The 27,038-nt window shown below is 53.3% G+C and overlaps 1 protein-coding gene across 2 annotated transcripts; it reads left to right on the top strand.

Moving 5' to 3' along the window:
• On the top strand, positions 1–25,277 carry CAPN1 (calpain 1). Of its 2 annotated transcripts, none has more exons than XM_087422658.1 (22): positions 1–191; positions 1,964–2,231; positions 2,391–2,460; positions 2,713–2,831; positions 4,306–4,439; positions 4,528–4,696; positions 5,592–5,675; positions 6,015–6,100; positions 6,442–6,516; positions 6,650–6,810; positions 18,277–18,455; positions 19,353–19,364; positions 20,110–20,321; positions 20,413–20,452; positions 21,040–21,105; positions 21,187–21,244; positions 22,116–22,180; positions 22,624–22,692; positions 22,940–23,018; positions 23,627–23,743; positions 24,085–24,143; positions 24,497–25,277. In XM_087422658.1, exons 2-22 carry the CDS (start codon positions 1,965–1,967, stop codon positions 24,521–24,523), a joined length of 2,148 nt encoding a protein of 715 aa, XP_087278784.1. In that variant the 5' UTR covers positions 1–191; position 1,964; the 3' UTR covers positions 24,524–25,277. The 2 variants fall into 2 exon arrangements, with proteins under 2 accessions (XP_087278784.1, XP_004437652.1); XM_004437595.3 differs by lacking the exon at positions 1–191 and adding an exon at positions 1,152–1,257.
• Positions 25,278–27,038: the final 1,761 nt, after the last annotated feature.

Raw genomic sequence — 27,038 nt, 5'->3', positions numbered from 1 at the left:
TACATCCTGTAAGAGCTGCAGCAGCTGCTGGCCGCGGCCCCCAGCCTCGGTGAAAAGACCTGAGCAGGAGGACCACCGCAGCCCCCCTCTCCGATTCCTGGCTCTCCAGCTCCTTGCAGTCGCGGAGGCAGGATCTCCGGGTCCTGGGTGGGCCTGCCGTCCTGCTCGAAGCCTCTGCCGCCCCCTCCTGGGTAAGGCGGCACAGGGTGCTCCCAGTGGGTGGGCCGAGGCCTTGGGGAGAGGGCAGGGATGGCCACCTCTCGCAGTTTCCCGGTTCAAGAGACCCCAGAGCGCGAGAGAAAGATGGGCTCCCACAGTCGCTCATCTCCATCCCACTCGCTGCGTGAGCCGGCAAACCGAGGCCGAGAGAGGCAGGGACTCAGCCAGGGTCACGCGGCCAGCCTCGGCCTGGGGGCCTGATCCCCGCGCCCCGCCCGGGCGCACGGAGCCGCCAAGGCCGGGTGGCGCGCCCCGAGCGTGCGCCCCAGGGCGCGGGAGTGGGAGGGGGAGCCGGCCCTGCCCAGCAGCCAGGAGGGCTGCGGCGCGGCCCCGGCGGGTGCGGCTGCCGTTCGCCCAGCGACCGGCAGAGATCCGCTCGCCGCCAGCCCGGCCGGCCCTCCGAGCAGCTGCCGCAGCCCGAGGTAATCTCGGCCCCGCGCTGGCGCTGCGCTGGCGGGGGCGGAGGGTGGGGACAGCTGCGGCCCCGCGGAGGAGGGCCCGGGGGACGGGCCGGGGGCTGCAGGAGGCGGCGCCGCCGCGGCCAGAGCGCCCGGGAATGCCCTCCGGGGGCGTCGCGTGGGGTGGGGCCGCCCGGCCCTGCAACTCGAGCTGCTGCCCCTGGTTAAAAATACCCCTGCCCTGCCCAGCCCCTCCCCCGCGGTGCCCTTCCGTCCCGGCCCCAGGCCTCCCACCCCGACAGGCGCTGGCCCCTCCCCGGGGACGACTCTGCCTTTTACTAATTTGTCCTCTCCTGGAGTTGCCCGCGGGCCTGCGGAGGGAGGGGCGGGGAGACACCGAGAGTAAGAGAGAGAGTCAGAGAAGGTGCCCTAGAGATAAGGGAGAGCCGAGAGGAAGCAGGGTAGCAGCCCGAGGAGGAGGAGGAGGACGGAAGGAGGGAGGGGGGAGGGAGGGAGGAGGGCGGAGGGGCCCGAGGAGGGCGGGGAGGAGCGCTCTTCCTGGTTGGGCCCTGCCCTGAGCTGCCACCAAGGAAGCCAGCCGCAGGGACAGCAGCGACCCTCCCAGACACTCCTCCCCCAGGTAAGGAGCTGGGTGGCCGGGCCAGGATTCTCCGACTCCGGCCACTGGTCCGGGGCTGAGGGGCTGCCCCGTCCCCCTGCCCTCTGAGTGCCTGGGACAGGGACAGGGGCGGGGGTTCGGGAAGCCGCACAGCCCAGGCACCCGCCCCAGCCTGCGCTCAGCACTGTCTCCAGGGGCTGGGCTGGGGGAAGGCCGGAGGGGAAGGCTCTGAGGCCCTGGTCACCTCGTCTGTCTCCGAGGCTTGGGGAGGGGGACCCTGACTGCCTGGAGTTCTCAGTCCCCAAGCCAGGAAAAGGGGCCAATGTGTAGGATCTTGGCTAGTTTGGGGAGGGGTTACAGGCAGCAGTCAAACAAGGTCAGACGCCTTCCCTGGGGTCTCTACTTTCCCGGTTCCCTGTGTTATTATCTCCGGGCTCCGCCCTGCTCCACCTGCCTAGCTGGCTGACCACAGGACTGCAGGCCCAGGACAATGGGAGTGTTGGAGAGGAGAGGTGGTGGCATTGTGTGGGGGTAGGGAGGTGGTGGCATTGTGTGGGGGTAGGGAGGTGGTGGCCAGCACATCTGGGGGCTGGGAAACTCCTCTCCTGGATTCTGGGAGCCTAGGGAGGTGGGCAGGTTTGGGGAGGAAGTGTGGGCAGAGACAGGCAGGAGCCCCAATTCTAGTCTGGGAAGGCCTGTGTTCTGAGCAGGCGCATCTGCCCTGCAGGATGGCTGAGGAGATCATCACTCCGGTATACTGCACTGGGGTGTCTGCACAAGTGCAGAAGCTTCGGGCCAAGGAGCTGGGCCTGGGCAGCCATGAAAACGCCATCAAGTACCTGGGCCAGAATTATGAGCAGCTGCAAACTCAATGCCTGCAGAAGGGGGTCCTCTTTCGTGATGAGGCCTTCCCCCCAGTGCCCCAGAGCTTGGGCTATAAGGACCTGGGCCCCAACTCCTCCAAAACCTATGGCATCAAGTGGAAGCGTCCCACGGTGAGAGGGGCCACCCGGGGTGGGACTCAGTTTACCCTTGATCCTGGGTGAGGACTGGGTCCGAGACTCCAGGTCTTAGTGGGCAGTGGGGTCTGGGGTGGCTGGGTTTCAGTGTCTGGGAGGGGCCAGCCCAGAGACAGGACTCTAGGTCTCTTGCAGGAGCTGTTCTCAAACCCCCAGTTCATCGTGGATGGAGCCACCCGCACAGACATCTGCCAGGGAGCCCTGGGTAGGCCCTGGGGGATTCTGAATGTTTTTTCCTTAGTAGCTCCCCATGCCCATTCCTTCCGGCTCTGCCCAAGCCCCTCCCTCCTGCAAGCTCAGACAGGCTCTGGCTGTCAGTGCTGGGGCTGGTTTGCCCAGATTCCTGGGTCTTTTCTGTAAGTCGAGGGAACCTCGGTTTCTCCCCAGCATGGGCACTCATGTGCACCACTGGGGGCAGATCGTAGAGCAGGCCTGACGTGGGTCCCTCCCATCCCAGGGGACTGCTGGCTCCTGGCTGCCATCGCCTCCCTCACCCTCAATGACACCCTCCTGCACCGGGTGGTTCCTCACGGCCAAAGCTTCCAGAATGGCTATGCCGGCATCTTCCATTTCCAGGTAAGGGGCGCCGCACCCACCTGGGGCCAGGGGGTGGGGGACAGAGGGGTACAAGCACTGGAGGAGGTGAGGACTGATGAGGCACAGCAGTCTGAACTTAGGGTGGCTCAGGGCCACACCCTGCGGGGGCCACCCTCCTATAAGGTATTTGACCTCTCCTTGCCTCTTGGATCTGTCATGTGTGAAATGGTTGGGCAGGTATTTCTCTGCTGGCAGATTTCCTGGGTCGTTGTGCGGATGCAGGAGAAAGTGCTTGGAAGAGTAGAAAGATCTCTGTTATATCCTGTGGGACAAATCCTTTTCCTCCCCAGGGTCTGTTTCCCCCATCTGAAAAAGAAGGAGTGTTCTGCTGGGGAAAACAGACCAGCACATGTGGCATCTCCACCCTTGGCATCAGTCTCCCCCTCACCCCCCACCCCTAAGTCCTCCTGCGCTTGGGCAACCTCCAGCCTCTGACAGAGCCCTGCAGAAAAGAAAGACTCGCGATTAAGTCTATTTAAACAAGCTTTTCCTGACCTTATTTGCGCACAGCGCCCATTTTTGAAGTCACACTAATGAATTCTCAGTGAGCTGGTGTTTTGGGAGAGACACAGCCCCAGGAACCTGAGATGAGCCCCTCTGGCCCCGGTGGCCCCAGCCCTGCCCCCGGGACTCCTGGGTGTCCTCTCCTTCAGCCTAGGCAGGCAGCCGTTTACCCTGCTCCATCCTCACCCGCCTTAGGGCGGAGGAGACGGCCTACAGGACCACTGGGCGGCCTTTGGCCAAGTGCCCCACCTGCCCGCGCTGGCCCGCGGGGGTGTGGCCTCTCCGCCCTTTCCCCGCCCCCTTCCCGCACTCCTCCAATCCGCTCCTCCCTGGTTTCTGATTGGCCCGTTCAACACTCCCCCACAACCCGCGCTACTTGGGCCCATCTCCTCCCTTTAGCCCATCGTTCTGCACCATCTCTGCCCCCCGCCCCACCCCACCCCCCAGCAGCACTTGGTCGCTTCTGGCTTCAGGCGCCCGACTCCTCCCACCCTGGGCAATCGACCCATCACAGCATCTCTGAAGCAAACCCCATGATTGCGGGAACTCCGCCCGCCCATTTTGTAGGTTTTGTCCCACACCTGATTTACATATGCATCCCCCCCACCCCGACCCCCTCCACACACTCACCCTGGCCTAGAATGGGGAGAAGAGAGGTAGGGGGCTGGTTCCCCATACCTGGGGAGACATCTTGGTCTGTTTCAGAAATACCGATAGCGCTGTCCTAGAAGCTCTGCTTTTGTGATCTTCTTTAGTTTAACGGTGAGGAAGGCGCTGCTGTTCCCTTTTACGGGTCGGGAAACTGAGGCTCGGAGAGGATAACTTGCTCAGGGTTCTGTGTCTGGGATACATGATCTAGGATCAGGTATCTAGCAAGTGGCAGAGCTGAGATGTGAGCCCAGGCTTGGGGGACCCCAAAGCAGGGACTCACTGTGATTCCCCCCCACAGCTGTGGCAGTTTGGGGAGTGGGTGGATGTGGTCGTGGATGACCTGCTGCCCACCAAGGACGGGAAGCTGCTGTTCGTGCACTCTGCCCAAGGCAACGAGTTCTGGAGCGCCCTGCTCGAGAAGGCCTATGCCAAGTGAGTAGGGGCCCCGGGGACAGCTGCAGGCCACCCTGGGTGTGGGGTCCTGCTTGGTGCCAGAGCGCTGACCTGGGGCCTCCCGCAGGGTGAACGGCAGCTATGAGGCCCTGTCGGGGGGCAGCACCTCAGAGGGCTTTGAGGACTTCACAGGCGGGGTCACCGAGTGGTACGAGCTGCGCAAGGCGCCCAGCGACCTCTACCAAATCATCCTCAAGGCGCTGGAGCGAGGCTCCCTGCTGGGCTGCTCCATTGACGTGAGTGCGCCCAGCCCGGACCCGTGTGCCCCGACCCTCACACCCTGATCCGGGACCTGAGTCTCCTCTTCCAGCAGTTCCCTCTCCCACCCCAGGCCAGCCTCATCCTTGCCCCAGGCTTGGCTCCAGACCCCACCCTTCACCTCACACCATCTCTGGATCTTCACCCAGCCTCATCCATCACTTCAGTCCCATCCTCCACCTCCACGCCTGGTGTCATTCCTGTCCCCGAAACCTCAGGCCTCAGCTTGTTTCCCGAGCTTCTGCTCCTCGGTCTTGGCATCTAACACCATGCCCATCTGCTGTCCAGTTGACCGGCCTCAGACCTCAGCTCTTCCCTGGTCCCAGCTCCTATGGGCCCCAGCCTCATCCTGTACTCACTCTATTCACTTCTTCTGCTCTTCTGTGCCCACAATTCATGCCCAGACCTCCCTCACCCTTGATCTCAGGCTCCACCCCCAACAGCACTACATCCTCAATTCTGACCCCATTCCCACCCTCTTCCCAGTCCTAGCTGACTCTAGCCTGTCCTCACCCCTCTTCTCCGCCTCACTGTGTCTGCACACGAGGCCTTCTGAGGGCCTGTGGCTCTGGGGCGGCTACACATGGCTGTGTGTGTGCACGTGTATGTTCGCATAGGGAGTGGCCAGCTCTGGCCAAAGCAGTGTCAGTGGGGTGCCCAGGCCCCCCACCAGTGGTAGTGATAGTGGAGTACCTTTCTAGGAGCAGTGTCTATATGTGGGGGTGATGGGCTAGATTGGGTCGAGGTCCCTGCCTGCCACTCCCAATAGCTGTTGTGTGTGTATAGGGGAATGTTCGAGACCCATGAGTGCTCGGGGCTCATCTCCTGACTGGGGGTGGGGACGCTGACCACAGCACATGTGTCTTTCTGCAGATCTCCAGCGTTCTGGACATGGAGGCGGTTACCTTCAAAAAGCTGGTGAAGGGCCACGCCTACTCTGTGACTGGGGCCAAGCAGGTACTGCCCCACGTGGCCCACCCTGCAGGGTGGTTCCTTCGTCCTTGTCTTTTTGGCCTGTGATCAGGGCTGTGGGAGGAGCTGGCTCTTCCTTGACCTCCTGCAGCACCTTATCTGTCTCCTGGGGACTCTTATCCTGAGATGTTTATCTTATCCTGTCCTGGTTTATTGCACTTTGTGTGCACAGCTGCCTCCCTCCTGTTGTAAATTCCTAGAGGACAAGCTGCATTTCCCATGTGTGATGTTGGGTGCTGAGCATGGCTTCGAGAGGGTGGGGTGGTGGGAAGGGGTGTTAAAGCGCATGCCAGAGCAGGCACTGACAGGACCTCTGGGGAGCAGGTGAACTACCGGGGCCAGATGGTGAACCTGATCCGGATGCGGAACCCCTGGGGTGAGGTGGAGTGGACGGGAGCCTGGAGTGACAGGTGAGGGACAGTGGCCACTGGCTGGGGAGGCTTGAGGAGGCTGTTCAGTGCCACTGGCATTTCTGCTTGGGGCTCTGCCAGCCAGGGGTGGGCTCAGGATTGAGCAGAGGGGCCCATCTTCATGTTACTGGGTCTGGGGACTGCCCTGACAAAGCATAGGCTGTGCGGGCCCCTGTGCCCAGCCTGGGAGCATCCTCAGCATCTGACCCGGCCCTGACAAGGCAACCCCTGGAACTGGGATCTTGGAGCTTAACCTTGAGGGGGCTCCTGACCTAGGCTAGGGGAGGACAGGCCCCAGGGACCGTGTCCACCAGCCCCTGGCAGTGCCCTTCTCCCCACAGCTCCTCGGAGTGGAACAATGTAGACCCTTATGAACGGGAGCAGCTCCGGGTCAAGATGGAGGACGGGGAGTTCTGGTGAGCAGCCTTCCCAGTCTGGCCCCTCTCAGGCCTTGCACCCCAGCTCCCAATCCCCACAAACCCAGCCTGTGCCGCATCCCTCTGTGCCCTGGCTGGGGGCCACGGCTTACCTCTGCCCCTTGACCCCTAGGATGTCATTCCGAGACTTCTTGCGTGAGTTCACCCGCCTGGAGATCTGCAACCTGACGCCTGACGCGCTCCAGAGCAGGAGGTTCCGAAAATGGAACACCATGCTCTATGAGGGCACCTGGCGGCGGGGGAGCACCGCAGGGGGCTGCCGGAACTACCCAGGTGACCTGACCGTGTGGGCACAAAGGGCGTGCAGGGTTGGGTCTGGGCTGTGCTGCCTCCTGGCTCGAGGGCCTCAGGCAAGGCAGGTCTTCGCACTGAGCCTCAGTTTCCTCACTTGTAAGATAGGGATAGTTGTGCTGACCTCTCGAAGTTGCTTTAAGGAGTAACATATTGAATGTCCTCGTAAGGAGGCCATTCTAAAGAGCCACACTTGGCACAGCATCCTAGGGCCTGAGCCCAGGGTGCTAATACGGGGAGAAGACTTTGTTGCCATCCAGCCACCTTCCTGTCACTCTTTAGGCTGAGACCTTCCTCCTGGCCCACTGTCTTCCTCCCTGATCCTTCTGTCACCTTTCCCTGGGTTTCTAGATCTATGACTTGGTCCACAGCCTGGCCTCCCAGTTCTTTGCCATCCTCACCTGCAGCAACCTTTTCCTTCACCTTAGTTCAGCCACCACCCTGAGGACACACCCTTCCAAAGGTGCCACTCTGACCTCCACCCTTGACCCTTTAGCTTCCTTTTTTTTTTTGAGGAAGATTAGCCCTGAGCTAACATCTATTGCCAATCCTCTTTTTTTTCTTTGATGAGGAAGACTGGCCCTGGGCCAACATCCATGCTCATCTTCCTCTACTTTACATGGGACGCTGCCACAGCATGGCTTGACAAGTGGTGCGAAGGTCCGCACCCAGGCTCTGAACCTGCGGACCCCGGGCCGCTAAAGTGGAGCGCGGGAACTTAACCGCTATGCCACTGGGCTGCCCTGACACTTTAGCTTCCTTACTCTGCAGTCCTCAGCCTGTTGAACTATCTAACTGTTGAACTCACTATTGCACCATCCTTCATCTCCCTTCTTGTCTTCTCTCCTTACCCGGTTTAATCTTGTCCCTGCAAACACTCTCAGTTTCCTGGCTCCTGTCTCCCTCTGTTCCTCTCACCTGGCACAAACACAATCCTAGTTGAACCCTCTCCACCGGCTCTGGAACCATTGAATGTGGCTGGAGAGAAAGCACACAACCAGGGCAGGGTAAATTCATAGCCACAAACCTCAAATGACCGCCTGGCATGGTCCATAGCAATTCCACTACTAGTTAGTAATGTCCCCACTCTCTTCTCAAACGGCCCTTTGCTATTACTCTCATCTGCGGACCTGGCCTTGTACTTCATTGAAAGATAGACCTCATCACGCAGGACTCCCCCCTCATATTCCCACCTCCAAATCCCCCAGCCTGTCTGGACCTGTGCCCATCTTTACTGCTTTCCTGCCTGTGACAGTGGTAGGACTGTCTCTGCTCACGGGGACCCCCACACCTCTGCTCTGGATCCCATTCTCCCTCACCTTCATCCATCACCTCTCACTCCTGTCATCATGGAGAATCACCTGTCTTAAAGCAGCCCTCTCTTGACCCCACTTCCCCACCCATTTCTCTGCTCCCCTTCAAGGCAAAGTATCTCAGGAATTGCCACACTCCAGGAATCGCCACACTCCGGTTCCTTTCTCACTTCCGGTTCAGTTTTTAACCCCCTCCAATCCAGGCTCCATCCTCACCACGCTGCTGAAATTGTTCTTTTGAAGGGGACTCTCAGCTTTGGCTTCGCCAAATACTCCACCGCTCTGTTCTCGGGTCCTGCATCCTCCAGCTGTTCTCGACACGGCTCACAGCCTTCTGTTTTGAAGAATTCTTCTCCCTCATAGGGATCCAATTTCAGTTTTTCTCCAAATAGATAACCACTGTTTCCTGTACTATTTATTGAGAAATCTGTCCTTGCTCCATCATATAGCTTCCATATATGTATGGATCTGTTTCTGGGCTTGTCATTCTGTCACTTGATCTCTCCCTCTGCCAATAGCACATTGATTTCATCACTATAGATTTATAAGAAGTCTTACTATTGGACAGGGTAAATTCCTTCTTCAAGAGTCTCTTAGCTATTCTTGCCCTTTGTTTTTCCATATGAATTTTAGAATCAGCTTACCAAGTCCTACGAAAAACCATTTGAGATTTTAATTTGGAATTACATTGAATCTATAGACCAATTTGGGGAGGACTGGCATCTTTACAATTTTGAGTCTTATCCAAGAATGTGGTATATTTCTATTTATTTTGGCCTTCTTTAATGTCTTTCAATAAAATTGTATAATTTCCATCATAAAGGGCTTATACATCTTTTGAGATTTATTCCTAGACACTCTATCATCTTGTTGCTATTCTAAGTGGTAGCTCTTTTAAAATTGCATCTCCTTAGTAATAGTTGCTGATACAGTAACATGCCTTTTAAATTTATTGTTGACCTTTTAAATTTATTTTGTATCTGGCAAACTTGTTAAACTGTAATTAATTTTACTGATTTCTCTGTAGATTCTTTTTGGTTTTCTAATTGACAATATAGTATCTGTAAATATGATAAATTTGTTTCTTCTTTTCCAATTCTTCTAACTTCTGTTACGTTTTCTTGTTTAATATGATGGCCAGGACTGTAGAGGGTTGAATAGGAGTGTGATGATTAACTTTTGATATTAAATATTTTCAGTGGTGATAGGAGTATTAGGTTGTCTATTTCCTGTTGAGCTTATTTTGATGAGTTATATTTTCTAGTTTATCCTTTGCATCTGTTTTCAAAATTATTAGTGTAACGTTATCTTTAATATAGTCTGATACTTCATCTGTGAAGATATATCTTCTCTTTTATTCATAGTGTTGCTTATTTGCATGCCTCTTTTGTCTTTATTAATCCTGTTTGAGATTTGTCAATATTAGACTTTACAAAGAAAGAACTTTTGACTTTGTTAATCCCTTGTATAGTATTTTTTTCTATATCATTAATCTTTGCTTTTCTGTTCATTATCTCATTCCTCTGCTTTCTTTGGATTTCTTTTTAGACTTTATTTTATGACCTTAAATTAGATGCTTATCTCATTAATTCGAGTTATTTTTTTTTTCTATGTAAGCACCTAAAACAGTAAATTTCCCTCCAAGTATATCTTAATTCCAGAACATTTTCACTACCCCAAAAGAAACCCTCCATTAGCGGTCACTCCCTTCCCTGTCCCCTCAACCACTGGCAACCACTCATCTAATTTTTGCCTCTACAGATTTGCCTATTTTGGACATTTCATATAAATGGAATCATATAATATGTGGCCTTTTGTGCCTGGCTTCTTTCCCTTAGCATAATGTTTTCAAAGTTCATCTGTGTTGTAGTGTGTATCAGTACTTCATTTCCTTTGTATGGCTGAATGATATTCTATGGTATGGATATATCACATTTTGCTTATTTATTCATCAGTTGACAAGTTGTTTCCAGTTTTCGGCTATTACGAGTAAAATGCTGCTGTGAACATTCATGTACATGTGTTTCTGTGAGCGTATGTTCTCTTGGTCTATAAGTAAGAGTGGAATTGTTAGGTTGTATGGTAACTCCATGTTTAACTTTTTGAGGAACTGCCAACTGTTTTCCAAAGTGGCAGCACATTTTACATTCCCACTAGCAATGTATGAGGGTTCCAACTTCTCCACATTCTCATGAACACTTGTTATCGTTCATCTTTTTTGTTACAGCCATCCTAGTGGGTGTAAAGTGGTATCTCATTGAAGTTCTGATTTGTTTTTCCATAGCGACTAATGATGTTGAGTGTCTTTTCATGTGTTTATCTGCCACTTGTATATCTTTTGTGGAGTGTCTATTCAAATAGTTTGCTGAGTTTTAGATTGGATTATTTGTCTTTTTATTGTTGAGTTGTAAGTGTTCTTTATATATTCTGGATATGACTCTTATGAGATAGATGATGTGCATATATTTTCTCCCATTCTGTGGTTGTCTTTTTATTTTCTTGACAGTATCCTTTGAGGCACAGAAGTTTTAAATTTTGATGATGCCCTATTTTCTATTTTTTCTTTTCTTGCTTATATGCTTTTGTGTCATATGTAAGAATCCATTGCCAAATCAAAGGTCATGAAGATTTATCCCTGTTTTCTTCTAAGAGTGTTATGGTTTTAGCTCTTACATTTAGGTCCTTGATCCATTTTGAGTTAATTTTTGTACATGGTGTGAGGTAGGTGCCATCTTAATTCTTTTGCATGTGGATATCCAGTTGTCCTAGCACCATCTGTTGAAAAGATTGTTCTTTTCTCTATTGAATGGTTTTGGCACCATTCAATGTCAAAAATCAATTGGCCATCAATGTATGGATTTATTTTTGGACTCTCAGTCCTATTCTTTTAGTCTAGATCTCTATTCTTATGCCAGTACCACACTGTTTTGATTACTGTAGCTTTGTACTAAGTTTTGAAATCAGGAAATGTAAGTCCTCCAACTTTGTTCTTTTTCAAAGTTGTTTTGGGTTCTGGATCCCTTCCAATTCTATATGAATTTGAGAATCTGCTTTTCCACTTCTGTGAAAAAGGATGTAAATGAATTGTTTTCTTAATTTCCTTTTTGGATTGTTCATTGCTGATGTATAGAAACACAACTGATTTTTGCATCTTGATCTTGTAAGTTGCAACTTTGCTGAATTTGTTATTAGCTTAGTAACTTTGTTACTAAGAATTATTTTCTTCTTCCTTTCCAATTTGGATGCCTTTTATTTCTTTTTCTTGACTAACTGCTCTAGCTAGAACTTCCCGTACAATGTTGAATAGCAGTGGTGTAAGTGGGCATCTTGTTCCTATCTTAGGGGGAAAACTTTCAGTCTTTCACCACTATGATATTAGCTGTGGGTTTTCCATAAATGCCCTTTATTATATTGAGGAAGTTTCCTTTTATTCCTAATTTTCTGAATGTTTTTATCGTGAATGTGTGTTGGATGTTGTCAGATGCCTTTTCTGCATCAACCAAGATGATCATGTGTTTTTTCCCTTTGTTCTCTTAATGTGGTGTATTACATTGATTGATTTTCTTATGTTGAACTCGTTGAACTATCCTTGCATTCCTAGGATAAATCCTATTTCATGGTGTGTAATTTTTTTAAACATATTGTTGGATTTGGTTTGCTAGTATTCTGTTGAGGATTTTTATATCAATATTCATAAGTGATATTAGTCTGTAATTTTCTTGTGATGTCTTTATCTGGCTTTGGTATCAAGGTAATGTTGGCCTCATAGAATGAGTTAGTTTATCAAAAAGAAATGATAATGTAAATGAGAAATCACACAGAAAGGTAATTAAAACACTATGTACCTATGTTAAAAAAGAAAGATCTCAAATCAATAACCTAATCTTCCATCTTAAGAAACTAGTAAAAGGGCAAAATAAACCCAAAGCAAGCAGAAGAAAGGAAATAATAAAATCCACGTAAATGAAATAGAGAATAGAGAAACAATAGAGCAAAATCAATGAAACCAACAGTTGGTTATTTTGAAAGCTCGGCAAAATTGACAAACGTTTAGCCGAACTGAACAGGAATAAAGAACCCACTACGGTCCCTCTCCGGGCGCCTGCGCGTGTCCTGGAGGTCTCGCGAGACGTCGGGCGGGAGGGCCTCACAGTGGGTTTCCGGGCGTGGGGTCGGGACGTGGGGGGCGTGAGTAAGAAGCTGAGCTTCTCGGAGGCGGGAGCGGGGAGCGGGCGGCGTGCTGGGTGGGCCCCGCTGTCGCCCACCACTATGGACCCGTTCGTGGTGCTGCTGCACTCGGTATCGGCAGACCTGTCGAGCAGCGAGTTGCCCGAGCTCAAGTTCCTGCCAGGGCCTCGTGGGCAAGAGGAAGCTGGAGCGCGAGCAGAGCGGCCTGGACCTCTTCTCCGTGCTGCTCGAGCAGAACGAGCTGGACCCTGAGCACGTGGCTCTGCCACTGCCGCGCGAGCTCCTCGCCTCCCTGCGGCGCCACGACCTGCTGCGCCGCCCGGACGCCTACGAGGCGGGACTGGTGGGCGGGGCCGCACCGGAGGAGCAAGGTGGGGTTGAGGGGTCAAGGCTGGGGACGAGGGGTCTGCGGGGAGGGGTCGGGGGGCAGATTAGGTCGAGGACAGAGGCTGGGGACGAGGGATCCGCGGGGGAGGAGGTGGTGGTGGGAGGGATTATGTCGAGGACGGAGGCTGGGGAAGAGGGATCTGCGGGGGAGTGGGGGGGGAGATTAAAAACAAAAGGAAAAAGAAAAGTCAAATTACTAAAGTCAGGAATTAAAGAGAGAACATCACTACCAACCTAACAGAAATAAATGGATTATAAGGAATTACTGTGAATAATTGTATGCCAACAAATTCAGTAACCTCAATGAAATGGACAAATTCCTAGAAAGAAACTACCAAAATTGACTCAAGAAAAATAGAAAATCTGAATAGACCTATAACAATACAGAGATTCAGTCAATAATCAAAACCTCTGTTATAACCTCCTAGTTATTTTATTATTTATATCTAACCTAATTTATGTCACTTTGAAATAAACTGTTATTATTACCTATTTTACAGATAAGGAAAGTGAGTTACAGAGAGATAAGCAATTTATCAAAGACACTAATCTAATTAGTGGCAGAGCTGGGATTTGAATCCAGGGAGTGGGAACCTGGAATCTGTTCTTTTGACCAGTACACTATTCTCTGAGTGTTAGAGGGCATGTTCTGTAATGGTTCATTATATCAAACTTATTGATTCTTTTGTCCACTTACTCTATCAATTAACCGAAGAGGGATGATAAAATCTCACACCGTCCTGGTGGCTTTGCCAATTTCTCTCTTTATTTCTTTCAATTATTTTTCTTTACTCATTTTTTACTCATATTTTTCTTTACTCATAGCTCATTTTGAGCTATGATATTAGGCGCATCAAGTTTAGAATTTTTATAAGTTCCTAGTGAATTAAACCTTTTTTTTTTTAATTGTTATCTAGTGACCACCTTCATCTCTAATAATTCTTTTTACTTTCATATCTATTTCAGTGTGGGGCGGGTCCAGTGGCGTAACCATTAAGTAAGTGCGCCCGATCCACTTTGGGGGCCTGGGGTTCGCAGGTTCGGATCCCAGGCACGCACGGACGCAACGCTTGTCAAGCCGTGCTGTGGCGGTGTCCCATGTAAAGTAGAGAAAGATGGGCACAGATGTTAGCCCAGCGCCAATCTTCTTCAGCAAAAAGAGGAGGATTGGCATCGGATGTTAGCTCAGGGCTAATCTTTATCACATAAGAAAAAAAAAATCTATTTCAGTGTATGTTCCTATAACTATTCCAGTTTTCTTTTGGTTAGTGTTTTTGTGGTGTGTCTTGTTATACTCTTTGATGTCTGATCTTTTTACACCTCAGTGTTTTAGTAGTTATCTCTTGTTAACAGCATATAGCTAGCTTTTTTTAATAATCCACTTTGAAAACTTTTGTCCTTTGGTTGGAAAGTTTAATGCATTTACACTCACTGTGATTACTGATATATTTGTATTTATTTCAGCAAACTCACTATGCATTTTCTGTTTGTCCCTCCTGCTATGCCTTCTTTTGGATTGAGTTTTTCTTTTCTCTCTGCTAGTTTTTCCCTCTCTGAGTTTGGAAAACTTAAGAGCTTGTTAAGTAAATTCTAAAGTTAGTTGATCAGTAACTTTACCCTCCTCTGAACAATGCAAAGACCTTAGAATATTTAACTTGAATCACTCCCTCCTTTTATTTAATATGCTGTTTTTAACTAGTATTTTAATTCTCAGTAGCTTTTTTTTTTTTTTGAGGAAGATTGGCCCTGCACTAACATCTCTTGTCAATCTTCCTCTTTTTCTTTTTCTTTTTTCTCCCCAAAACCCCAGTACATAGTTGTGTATCATAGTTGTAGAGTTGTGGCTCCTCTACGTGGGATGCTGCCTCAGCATGGCTTGATAAGTGGTGAGTAGGTCCACGCCCAGGATCTGAACCAGTGAACCCCAGGCCACTGTGGCAGAACGTGCAAACTTAACCACAATGCCACCTGGCCGGCCCCTAAACAGTTTTCTTTCTGCCATTAGTTAAACATCATCATCATCATCACTATTTGATATAGGCCATATTTATTTGGATTGCCCACATAACAACAGTATTTTGCTCACCATTCTCAGACCTTTCATCTGAGATCATTTTCCACCTGCCTGATAATACATCGTTTGGTATTTCTTTTAGTGAGGGTCTTTTGGTAATAAACTTTCTCAGGATTTGTGTAAAATGCCTTTATAATATGCTTGTTTTTGACAATTCCCTGGATATAGAATTCTGTATTGACGTTACTTTCAGCCCAGTGAAGATGCTTACTCTTTATTCTGCTTCCATTGTTGCTGTGCAAGTCAGGAGTCTGTCTAGCATATCTTCTGAAATAGTTTGTCTTTTCTCTCTTTTAAGGTTATTTTTCTTTGATATTCTACAATTTGACCATATGTGGAAGTAGATTTCTTTTTATTCTGTTGTGGATTTGTTAAGCTTCCTGGGTGTGAAGATTAATGTCTTTGAACAATTCTAGAAAATTCTTAGCCCTGATCTTTTAGAATATCACCTCCTTCTACTCTATTTTCTCCTTTTGGCATTCCAGTCAATTGTAAGCTGGATCACCTCACTCAATCCTCTGTATCTCTTAACATCTCTTAAATTTTGCATCTCTTAATCTCCTAATCTCCTTGGATTGCATTCTGGGTAGTTGCTTCAGATCCATTCTCACTTCACTAATTTTCTCTTTTGCTGTGTCAAATCTGTTGGTTAATCTTTCCAACAAGTACTTAATTTCAATTGAAAAATTTATTTCTGGGAGCTGGCTGGGTTGTGTGGTGGTTAAGTTTGCGCGCTCCACTCTAGTGGCCTGGGGTTCGCAGATTTGGATCCCAGGCGCAGACCTACATGCCGCTCATCAGGACGTGCTGTGGCGGCTTCCCACATACAAAATAGAGGACAGTTGCCACAGAAGTTAGTTAGCTCAGCTGCAGTCTTCCTCAAGCAAAAAAAAAAACTTTTGGAAGTTTTAATGGCTGTATTTCAAATATATTCATTCTTGCTCAGATTTTCAAGCATCTCATTTATTTTTTTAAATATAGAAAGCATAGTCTTTTATATTCTGCCTCTGATAATTTCACTATCTGAAGTCTTGGTGGGTTGGCTTTTGTCGGTTGTGGCTGCTGGTTCTCAGTCGTCATGCCTTGATTCTTTGTGAGGTTTTTGTCTCATTTGGCCTAGAAGTTCATCTGTGGGAGTTCTTTGAGTCCTTGGTTGAACTTAAGTTCCTCCAGAGTGTTTCTGCCAGTCACCTGGTATACTACCAACCCAAAATTTTTTTTTTTTTTCCTTTTTGCTAAGGCAGATTAGCCCTGAGCTAACATCTGTTGTCAATCCTCATGTTTTGCTTGAGGAAGATTATCCCTGAGCTAACATCTGTGGCCAGTCTTCCTCTACTTTATATGTGGGTTGCTGCCACAGCATGGCTGATGAGTGGTGCAGGTCCATGTCTGGGATCCGAATCAGTGCGAACCCAGGCCGCTGAAGCGGAGTGTGCCAAACTTAACCACTACACCATGGGGCCGGCCCCCAGAACTCTTTTAAAAATAAATTCTTTCCGTAAGGTTACCTTAACCTCACAGGCAGCATGAATTAAAACTGCAAGCTCGGGTGAAGGCTGGCTTGTGGTTATAAATTCCCAGGGAGGGCCGGCCCCGTGGCTTAGCAGTTGAGTGCGCACACTCCACTGCTGGCGGCCCGGGTTCGGATCCCGGGCATGCACCGACACACCGCTTCTCCGGCCATGCTGAGGCCGTGTCCCACATACAGCAACTATAAGGATTTGCAGCTATGACATACAACTATCTGCTGGGGCTTTGGGGGAAAAATAAATTAATAAAATTATTAAAAAAAAAAAAAATGAATTCCCAGGGAGAATTCTTTTTCCTTCCTCCCAGTTTTTCCTTCTCACACTTGTACTGCTGGCATTCCTGGTGGAGGTCCCACTTTTATTGAAGGACTCTCCTGTTGGACTTTTTCTCTTGTCGCTGGGCTTAGGGTCTCCAGGAGTCAACAGAAGTCCTTTGGCATTATTTACCTCGCAGAGCTTGTAGTTTGCATTTTTTAAAACAGCTTTATTAAGATATAATTCACATACTCTATCATTCACCCATTTGAAATGTAAAATCCATTGTGGCTTTTAGTATTTTCACAGAGTTGTGTATTCATCACCACATCAATTTTAGAACATTTTCATTACCCCAAAGAGAAACCCTGTACCTCCTAGCTGTCACTCCTGAGTCCCACTTCCCCCTCATTCCCAGGCAACCACTAATCTACTTTCTGTCTCCTTGGATTTGCCTGTTCTGGACATTTAATATAAAGGGAATCATACAATATGTGGTCCGTTGTGTCTGGCTTCTTTCACTTAGCATGATGTTTTCAAGGTTCACCTGTGTTGTAGTGTTGATCGGTATTCCATTCTTTTTTATTGCTGAATAATATTCCATTGTTCAGTTATACCACATTTTGTTTATCCGTTCATCAGTTGATGGAAAATTGGGTTGTTTCTACCTTTTAGCTGTTATAAGTAATGCTACTATAAATATTCACATACAAGTTTTTGTGTGGACGTATGTTTTCATTTATCTTGGGTGTATACCTAGGAGTGGAGTGGCTAGGTCACATGGTAATTCCATGTTTAAGCATTTGGGGAACTGCCAGACTATTCAAAGTGGCTGTGCCATTTTATATTCCCACCAGCAGTGTGTGAGATTCTGTTTCTCTGCATCCTTGCCAACACGTTATTATCTTTTTGATTAATGTAAATTTTGGTGGGAGGGGGGATGCTGTGGCTTATTAGTGCCTTTAAAAAGAAGATTTTGCTTATTCTATCCAGCACTTGGTCATTTTAGTCAGGGGGGTTGTTCAGGCAGCTGAATCATGAAACGGCCAGAAGTGCAGGTCCTTGTCACCCTTTGCAGCTCTGTGGCCTCATAGCAGACCCTGCTCTCTCTCGCCTCTTCTTGGTCATTGTCCACACGGCAGCTTCAGCCCCGTTTTAAATCCTAATCCAGTCTTGCCTCTCCTGGTGCAAGCCCGTAAAGAGGACTTTTTGCTCTTTGATTCAGTCTATACTCCTTACCACCAACCCAGCTCCCGCCAACCTCTGCCACCTCCCTGGTACCCCGTACTCACTGGAGCCCCGAGCCTCAGTAGACACTGGCTGTCCCCCTGTGTGTTTGGCTCTTGGTTGTCCCTCTGCCTGGCTCCTGCTTCCCAGTGTTGTCCCAGGGCTTCCCCTTCAGGTCTCAGCTCAAATGTCACCTCCTCAAAGATGTCTTCCCTGACCAACTCCAGCTTCCTTATTCTTTGTAATTGTTCTGTTAAGTAACCTGACTTGCTTATACTTTGCTTCCCCTTCTGGAATGTGAGCCCATGAGGGCAGGGACCATGGGTTTCCCCACTGCAGGTCTGTCACATGGCCCACAGTGGACACTTGGTAATATTTGTTGAATGCATAAATGAATGAATGGACAGACGCATGGGGAAGGGGAAGGCCGCTCTGCTCTACCCCTGGTCTGATCCTGCCTCCCCACCTCCTGCAGCCACTTTCTGGGTGAACCCTCAGTTCAAGATCCGGCTGGAGGAGACGGATGACACGGATGATGACTATGGGGGTCGCGAGTCAGGCTGCAGCTTCGTGCTCGCCCTCATGCAGAAGAACCGCCGCCGCGAGCGCCGCTATGGCCGCGATATGGAGACCATTGGCTTCGCCGTCTATGAGGTGAGATGGGGGAGCCACATGGAGCCCTGCAGGGAAGGCCGGCCTCCCGCCCCAATACAGGCAAGCTCTGCCAGGGGGCGCCAGAGGGCACCACTGCCACCTGCCCACCTGCCCATCCTGAGCGGACTGGGGCCAGTCACACCCGTGAGACGGGTGGCCCTAGACAGAGCCCCTGGGAGGCACCTGCTGAGGCACTCTGCCAGGCTTGGGGCCTAAAATTCATCCTGTGAGGCGAGTGGAGGGGGAGGAAGATGTTTGACTAGGAAAGGGGAAGATTCTAAGATTCTTCCCCATCCTTGGAGGCCAGAAGGCTGCTCTTGGGAAGAGGGATCTGGCTTAGCTGACACCTGGGAGGCAGCTTCTGGGGGACAGATTTGGGCTGAGCTTCAGAAAGAAGTGGGCAAGTAGGCTGCCCTGGAGGAGTAGTGAGTTCTCTGTCTTGGAAGTGTGTAAGCAGAGGCTGGCTGTGGAGGGCCCTGCTTCACGCACTGTGTTTAAGACAGACAGAAACTTCTGGACCTCCCTGGTTGGGGTAAAGGACAGCCCCAGCCTCGGCCCAGGCCCGGAGCCCCTGACAGCAGATGGTTGTGGACCTCTGATAGGCCTGGGCTTTAGGACATGGCAGCTGGCCACCTCAGGGGCTCTGATTCAGAGCTGAGGCCCAGGGCATTCCAGGGACAAAGAGGACCCTGCCTGGGCCCCCCTCCTGGGGTCCTGAGGTCACTCTCTGGTGTGAAGGCAGGTCTGGGTCACCACTGGCCCCAGGCCCGGGACCCTGCCTCCTGGTCCCCACATCCCTTAGTCTAGTCTTACAAACTCAGGGCCCCTCCCAGCACGCACCGTGCCCCCTCCCCCAGGCCAAGCACACTTCTCTAACGTCCTTTGTCTCTCCTGCAGGTCCCTCGGGAGGTAGGTGTGGCACCTGACTCATCTGGATTTATAGGCCACTGAGCACACATGGCCTGGTGGTGCCCAGAGGGCTCCCCCGCCTCCGCCCGCTGTTCAATGGGCAAAGCAAACAGTGATCTCCTGGGGGTCAGAGCAGGTAATAAGTGAGGGAGCTGGATTTGAACCCTGGCCCTCAGAGCCCCACCCGACACGCACACAAGGCTCTTCCCGTGTTACTGCTCTGCCCAGTAGGTGCTGGCTCAGGCATCTGGGGCACTGGAGGGGAGCAGGGGAGTAGACCAGCTGAGGGCTCTGCACCTTTGAGCAAGTTGCTTAATCTCTAGGCATCAGTATCGGTGTCTGTAAAATGGGCGCGAGAGCGCCCCACAGCGGGCTGTCGTGGAGCCGTAAATGAGGTGCCACGTGTAAAGTGCCCTGCAGTGTCTGATGGGGAAGAAGCTCTGAGTAATGATAACGAGCATGTTATTTCATGGTGTCATAGTATCTACATTCACCTCCACATCTTCTCACCTCCACCCTATGTTGTAGGCGGGGTTGTTACCCCATTTTACAGATGAGGAAACTGAGGCAACATGACTTGTCAGGGTCACGCAGCCTGTGGATGACTGAGTCATGGCCCCGCTCTCCAGCCCCTCAGCCAGGACTTGGAGCGTGGGGTCTGGGTCTGGGTCTCGGCAGCTCCTAGGGGTGTAGAGGTGGGCTGAGCGGACAGCTGCAGCCCCGCTCCCTCCTTCCCTGCCGCCAGCTGGTGGGCCAGCCGGCCGTGCACCTGAAGCGTGAATTCTTCCTGGCCAACTCGTCCCGGGCCCGGTCGGAGCAGTTCATCAACCTGCGGGAGGTCAGCACGCGCTTCCGCCTGCCGCCCGGGGAGTACGTGGTGGTGCCCTCCACCTTCGAGCCCAACAAGGAGGGCGACTTCGTGCTGCGCTTCTTCTCAGAGAAGAAAGCCGGGACCCAGTGAGTCAAGGGCCCCCTCCCTGCCCTCCCCCACAGCACCCCCCCCCCCCGCTTCCCCCCACTGACCCCTCTTTCTCCCCACCCTCTGCAGGGAGCTGGACGACCAGATCCAGGCCAATCTCCCTGACGAGGTGCGTGCCCTGCCCCCGCCAGGCGCCTTCCTCCTCCCCCCCACCCCGGGTGTGTGATGAGGACTAGATATCCTGTCCCCTAGGCTCCAGCTGGCAGGGCAGAGCCCCTCCTGGCAGGAGCCATAAGAGTAATACTGATCCCTCATTTGCCCAGCACTTCAAAGTTTGCAAAGAACTTTGTGATGATAATGGCACGGGGTCCCTGTGCTCTGGCTCTCTGCTGGGTCTGTGCTGAGCTCTTTACCTGGGTCACCCCGTTTCCTCCACAACAGCCCTGTTGGGGTGCCATGATCGTCTCCCTTATCAGCAGGAAACTCAAGTTCACAGAGGTTAAGGAGCTTGGCCAAGGTCACACAGCAGGGATATGAGGCCTCATCCCTCATCACTGAGCTGAACTGCCCCCTCGTTTAGGCCACAAGAGCCCCGGGCAGGGGGGTAGAGTGGGGCCTAGATTCCCATTTTACAGAGGAGAAGAGTGAGGCTCAGAGAGTTGAAGTGACACGTAGCTAATGAGTGGTCCCAGCCTTGCCTCCATGCAGGGGCTGGGCTGGGGCACCTCTGACCTGCTCTCCCCCGTCTCCATCCAGCAAGTGCTCTCAGAAGAGAAGATAGACGAGAGCTTCAAGAGCCTCTTCAGACAACTGGCAGGGGCGGTAGGTGTTGGGGGGCGGTGCTCTGGGACACCGAGGGGCAGCCCTTCCCCAGGGCGGGTGCCATCCTCTCTCTTCCCCCAGGACATGGAGATCAGCGTCAAGGAGCTGCGGACCATTCTCAACAGGATCATCAGCAAACGTGAGCATCCCTGAGCGGCGGCTCTGCACCCGTGTCCTGCCCCCCATTTCCTCCAAACTCCAGAATCTAGGCTTCTGCTCCCACGTTGAGTTAAACCCGATCCCTTGGTTTGCGTGGGTGGGGGGACCCACCACTGCCTTTCTGAGCCCTGCTCCCCCGTTTTCCTCCCAAACTCCTGACACCACCCGCTGGACCCCGTTCTCTGTGCCTGAGTGCTGTGCCCTGGTGTGATAGAAGCTTAGCTGGCTGACAGCGCCTTAGTGCCAAGGAACAGGCCCCCCTTCCTCCCAGAAGATGCACCCCCTGGGTGCAGTGGCTTGTGAGCCAGGCCCAGTGGCTTGTGAGCAGAAGCCTGGCTGGCTTCACTCCCCAACGTGCACACCTGATGCGGCTGCCCCCGACCTTCCCTTTGCCCTTGGCCTTGGCCACACACGGCAGCTCTGCATTCCCAGCACTGCCCTGAGGTTTGCTGCCTCTGACCTCTGACCTCTAACCTCCATCCATGCTGCTCCCTTGGCCCAGAACTCCTCCCCTTCTCTTCTCACTCTTCGGGGCCTGCAGCAGCCTCACCCCTGCCGTGACCACCTTTGCTGCGTGTTCTGCTGCATTTCTTGCACTGCTTTTAGGACTTGTTGCATTTTACTCTGCTCTAATCATGGTGTTGACATAGCTGTTGGGACACCAGCTTGATTGCTAAAATACATAATCTCTTTTCTGATGATAGAAACAATCTTACACACCTGCTCTGCTAGATTTTACACACCAGGGACAGGACCCATACCTCCCTGAAGCTGCCCACTCAGAACCCCCAGCACAGGGCAGGCCCCGGAAGCTCACTGGGTTGAGGTGTTGGGCCCGGTTTTTCTTGCAGACAAAGACCTGCGGACCAAGGGCTTCAGCCTGGAGTCGTGCCGCAGCATGGTGAACCTCATGGACGTATCCTCCCATTTGCTGTGGTTCCCTGAGCGCTGCTTTGGGTTGGGTGTTGGCGTGGGAAAAGCACTGGGTGACCTGTCCCGGGAGCAGTGCAGAGAAAGGGACAAAGCTCTGTGGAGTTGGAGGGACCAGTGCCTTCCTGGGCATCTTCCTATTGATTGGGAGGGGAAAACTGAGGCACAGGCCTTGTGTCAAGTGAGAGGTGGAGCAGGGCCTGGCCTCCCAAATGACCCGAAAGCTGGTGGTCTTTTGCACCCTTCCCAGCCCACCCCAGTTCAGAGAAGGAGGCAGGCCTGGCTCCGGGCTGGCTGCTCACCGGCTATTCCGCTTCTCCCCGCCCCTCGTCTTGCTCTCTCTGCGGCCAGTCTCCCCCTTTCCCTGCCGTACCCTCTCACCCCGTGCCTGGTTTAAGCCGTGGAGTTTCCTACTTAACGGCCGCTCAGCGGGACGGCAACGGGAAGCTGGGCCTGGTGGAGTTCAACATCCTGTGGAACCGCATCCGGAACTACCTGGTAGGCGGGCCCCGCTGGGCGCCCTCCTCCTCTGCGGCCTCCATCAGGGCGGGCAGGCCGGACCGCAGTCTCCCAGGCCGGCTGTGTGGGCTGGGCCCTCACCCTGGGTCTGCCTCTCGGAGCCCACGTATCCCAGCCACTGACCCACCTCCGGGCCTCTCCCCTCCACCCACGATAACCCTGCACGCCGGGGCGGACGGGAGGGCTGATGCCTCAGCCTGGCCCTCACCCTCCTCTCCCGCCCCAGGCCATCTTCCGGAAGTTTGACTTGGACAAGTCAGGCAGCATGAGCGCCTATGAGATGCGGATGGCCATCGAGTCTGCAGGTGAGGCCTAGCGCTGGCAGACCTGTGGAGCCCCAGACAGATGGCCCCAGGCTGCTTCTCTGACAGCTACCCAGGGCGGTGCCCACCCCACTGGCCCTTGTCCCTGGGATGATGGTGGCCACGGTGGTGATGTGGTAACAGCCACCTTTGCCTTTTTCTCATGGTTCCTGAGCTAAGTGCTTTATCAGCATTTCCATTTGTCCTCACTGTAGCCTAATGAGGTTAGGGTCATTTATTATTCCCATTGCTCACAGAGGAAACTGCGGCTCAGAGAGGGAAAGTGACGGGCCTGAAGCCACACAGCCGGGGGGTGGGGCGAGCTCCAGAGCCTCCAGTGAGACAGGCGCAGGGATCATCCTCAGTCCCCCGTCAGGATGAAGCTGGACCCTGGGGCCCTCGTTGGCCAGCCCGGTTCCTGGCAGCAGTCCGGGCCCTCGAGCTCCCTCTGGGACACGCACTTGCTTGCCAGCCCTTCCCAGCCCCTGGCCCTGCCCAGGAGGTCTTCATGCCCCTGAGCCTTGGGGCTCACCTTCTGCAGCCCCAGTTCCCCTCCCTGTCCCCTCGGGCCGTGCAGTGTCTCCCTGACCTCCCCCGCTCTCCCGGGCCAGGCTTCAAGCTCAACAAGAAACTGTATGAGCTCATTATCACCCGCTACTCGGAGCCCGACCTGGCCGTGGACTTCGACAACTTCGTGTGCTGCCTGGTGCGGCTGGAGACCATGTTCCGTGAGTGTCCCGTCCGGCTCCCGCCTCTGGCTCCGTCTCAGGCTCATCCCCCATGAGCTGGTGGGAAGGACAGACGCAGGCCTGTGCCATGGCGTGTGCCAGAGAGGCGAAGGTGTCTGGGGTTGGGGTCCAGACAGGCTGAGTGCCAGGAGACTGGGGGTGGGGAGGGGTATGTGGGGGCTCTCAGGCAGCAGGAAGAGCTGCTTCCCGGCTGTGACCAGTGAGAGAGCTTGGGAAGCTGTGGGGAGGTAGGAGGTGAGGCAGGAGGGGGGCCGGTCCTGGCCCCGCGTGAATGTCCCACTGAGTTCTCAGCCCCGTATCATATTTTTTTGAACACACAGGGTTTTTCAAAACTCTGGACACAGATCTGGATGGAGTCGTGACCTTTGACTTGTTTAAGGTGGGAACCTCCCTTGGCCAGTGGGTGAAGGCGCTTGGGGCCGGGGAGTTTTCTTACCTTCCTGGGGCAGGAGCCTGTGGCCTCAAAACCAGCCGTACAGGCTGGGCCACCTGAGTCCTGGAAGGACGGGGTGAGGGTGTCTGTCTGGGTTCTGGGAGGGCGGCAGGAAGGGAGGGCCAAGCCTGGAGGTCTCTGCTGGAGCCAGTACCCTCCCACCCCCAAGAGTTTCCCTCTCCCACCTGCCCTCAGAGTGGGTGAAGAGATGGTGGCTCCTGAGTCTTGGGGCTGGGAGGTGGACTTGGGGTTTCTGCGCGCCTGGCTGACCTCTCTCCTCTCTCCTCTCCACCCGGCAGTGGTTACAGCTGACCATGTTTGCATGAGGCGGAGGCTCGGGCCCCCTTGCCGTGCCCCTCTCCCTTTCTCATCTGCCAAGCCATGCCTTCCCGCCACGCCACGCCAGGCCACACCAGCTGCAAGTGCCTTTCTCGGAGCAGGAAGCGGCCTCATCCTCTTGTCCCCTCACCTCCCAGCCACCACGGTTCATCTGCTCTGGGCAGAGCTGTGTGGCCCTCCCTGCCTCCACCAGCCATGGGCTCAGGACGGACTCCTCCGTTCCCTCCCGTGCCATCGCTAAGCCAGGAAGGCAGCTTCTGCTTGTTCCTGCCTCAGGGTGGGGCTCCAGGCGGAGCTGACAGCCCCAGGCTGCTTGGCATCCTGATGTGTCCCCTCCCCCCACTCCCAAGGCCACCCACCCAGCCCACCCCGCTGGCCTCACCTGCGGACTTGAAACATAACCACTAGGTCTGCACAGTCTGAGTCTAGATGTGCGGGGCCCCTTCCCAGCTGAGGCTTCCTCTCCAGGGCTGGGAACACCTGTTCCTTCCTGTGCAGAAGCCAGTGCCCCCCTCTGCCTGCCAACCTGCCCTGCCTGCCGACCAGGAGCGACTGGCCTGGAGGATGGTCCGATGTTCATGCCCTCCCTCCCTCCTTTTTTATATTGGTGATTTTAAAGGGGACTCTTCAGGGACTGATGTACCAGTTATCGGGGTGCCAGAGGCCCCTGGGCGTGGGGTTGGGGGAGAGGTCTCATGTTTCCATGCAGAGAAACTCCAAATAATAAAGGAAAAGGCTCCACATCTGTCTCTAGAGTGTTTCTGCCCAAACCTGCTGCCCAGGGTGGACACCAGCAAGCCTTGGCCTGCAGAGACAGCTTGGGGCCTCCACAGCTGTCCTGCCCCCACATCCCCATCTCCTTCTCTGTCACCGCGGAGGCTCGAACCCTTGCTGGAGTACTGGGCATCAGGGAGGATGGGGAGGATGGGGCTGGGGCTGAGGGCTCGGGGCAACACTTGTCCTACACGCCCTCTTCACAGCCCCGGTGGCCCAACCCCTGCCTGCCCTGTGCACTCCAGCCTATGAGGTGCTGGCTGAAACCCAAACTCCTACTTAGCACAAACCTGACCCCCTAGGAAGCGCTGCAGAGCACAAAGCCTCCTTCAGGTCCTCTGGGGGTGGGTTGCTCTTGTGACCCAGACACCTGCAGCTTATGTAAGCTGTTCCAGGCCCCTCTGGGATCCCGGCTTTTCTTACCAGAGATAAGAGTGGGTTGAGGTAGGGTAGAGAGGGGGATAGGATGTTCGGGTGAGCCACAAACTAGGACAGCATCAGCAGGGCAAAGGCGTACGGAGCCCAGATTGAGGGGCTGGGGGCTGCTCTCGGCTGCTGGGAGCCTCGGGCGAAGCCCCAAGTGGAGCCCCGAGGGGCAGACTGCCTGGACACTACCTGTCACAGGCTGGCACAGGGCCCAGAGCAGGGCGTCCCGAACCTGCATTTTGCCTTGGGAGTCCCTGGGCTGGGTCCTGCTGGGCCTCGGCGTCCTCATCAGTCAGGGCATCACTTCCTGGGAGCCTGGGCTGGTTTGTGAGAGGGGCCCGGTGGAGGGGTCGGGGGCAGGCCCACCAGGTCCCGCCCTGTTAATTCTCTGCACTGGGTTTTTTGGGTGGTTTTTTTTTTTTGGTGAGAAAGATTAGCCCTGAGCTAACATCTGTTGTCAATCCTCCTCTTTTGCTGAGGAAGATTGGCCTTGGGCTAACATTCGTGCCCATCTTCCTCTACTTTATATGTGGGATGCCACCACAGCATGGCTTGATAAGCTGTGCGTAGGTCCGCGCCCAGGATCTGAACCTGCAAACCCTGGGCCACCAAAGCAGAATGCACGAACTTAATCGCTACACCACTGGGCTGGCCCCTGCACTGGGTTTTTTTGATGAAAGTGTTGGAACACTGTGGATCTGGATGATCTGGGGGCCCTACCTCCTCATGAACCCCCACTATGAGGCTGAGGGTGCCTGGGGTGGGGAGCAGGGGGAGCAGGCCTTCCTCTTGGCTGCCTTTTTGGGCATTTTAGAGGACTTTCTTCCCCCGAGTGTCTCCTGTGCAGCCCCTGACTTCTCGGGGAGTGGGGGTGGGGCAAACAGCCGTAATCACTGGTACCCCTTATCTGACTGCCGAGCATTTAAGGCTCCGGCCTCGATGGAGCCCAGTGACAGGGACCGGAGCGCACGTGCTGAGGCTAGACTTGGGCTCTTGAAGGTGACTCACGGGGGCCTCCAGAGAAAAGGGGAAGGTGGTGATGGCGCTGCATTTACTGCTGGGGTCCCGGTGAGGGCAGCGGGCCGGGCGGCTGGGCCTGCGGAGCTGGGCAGTGGGCCCTCTGGGACCCCTCGCTTCTCTACCTCAGGAGGTGAGAGATTGAGCGAAATGAGGAGAAAGGGCCTGGAGGGAGGGGAATCCTGCAGACGTGGGGACACCCGAGGCCTCCCGTGAGGTGTAACCGGACCCGTCTGAGCTGCCGGACACGGGGCATCTGCGGTCCTAACCCCAGGCCCGTTCCTC

The sequence above is a fragment of the Ceratotherium simum genome, chromosome 34 (genome assembly GCF_057802395.1).
Source record: "Ceratotherium simum simum isolate JZ-2026a chromosome 34, ASM5780239v1, whole genome shotgun sequence".
Lineage (NCBI taxonomy): Eukaryota > Metazoa > Chordata > Mammalia > Perissodactyla > Rhinocerotidae > Ceratotherium > Ceratotherium simum.
Note: the sequence above shows the minus strand (reverse complement) of the source record. Positions and strands in the feature narration are given on the sequence as shown.

Excerpts from the sequence above, each read along its gene's own strand:
- CAPN1 (XM_087422658.1), top strand. The coding sequence starts at position 1,965 with ATGGCTGAGGAGATCATCACTCCGGTATACTGCACTGGGGTGTCTGCA. Across the intron at positions 21,106-21,186 it reads TCAGACAACTGGCAGGGGCG|GACATGGAGATCAGCGTCAA; the intron begins GTAGGTGTTGGG and ends CTCTTCCCCCAG. Across the intron at positions 23,019-23,626 it reads GATGGCCATCGAGTCTGCAG|GCTTCAAGCTCAACAAGAAA; the intron begins GTGAGGCCTAGC and ends CTCCCGGGCCAG.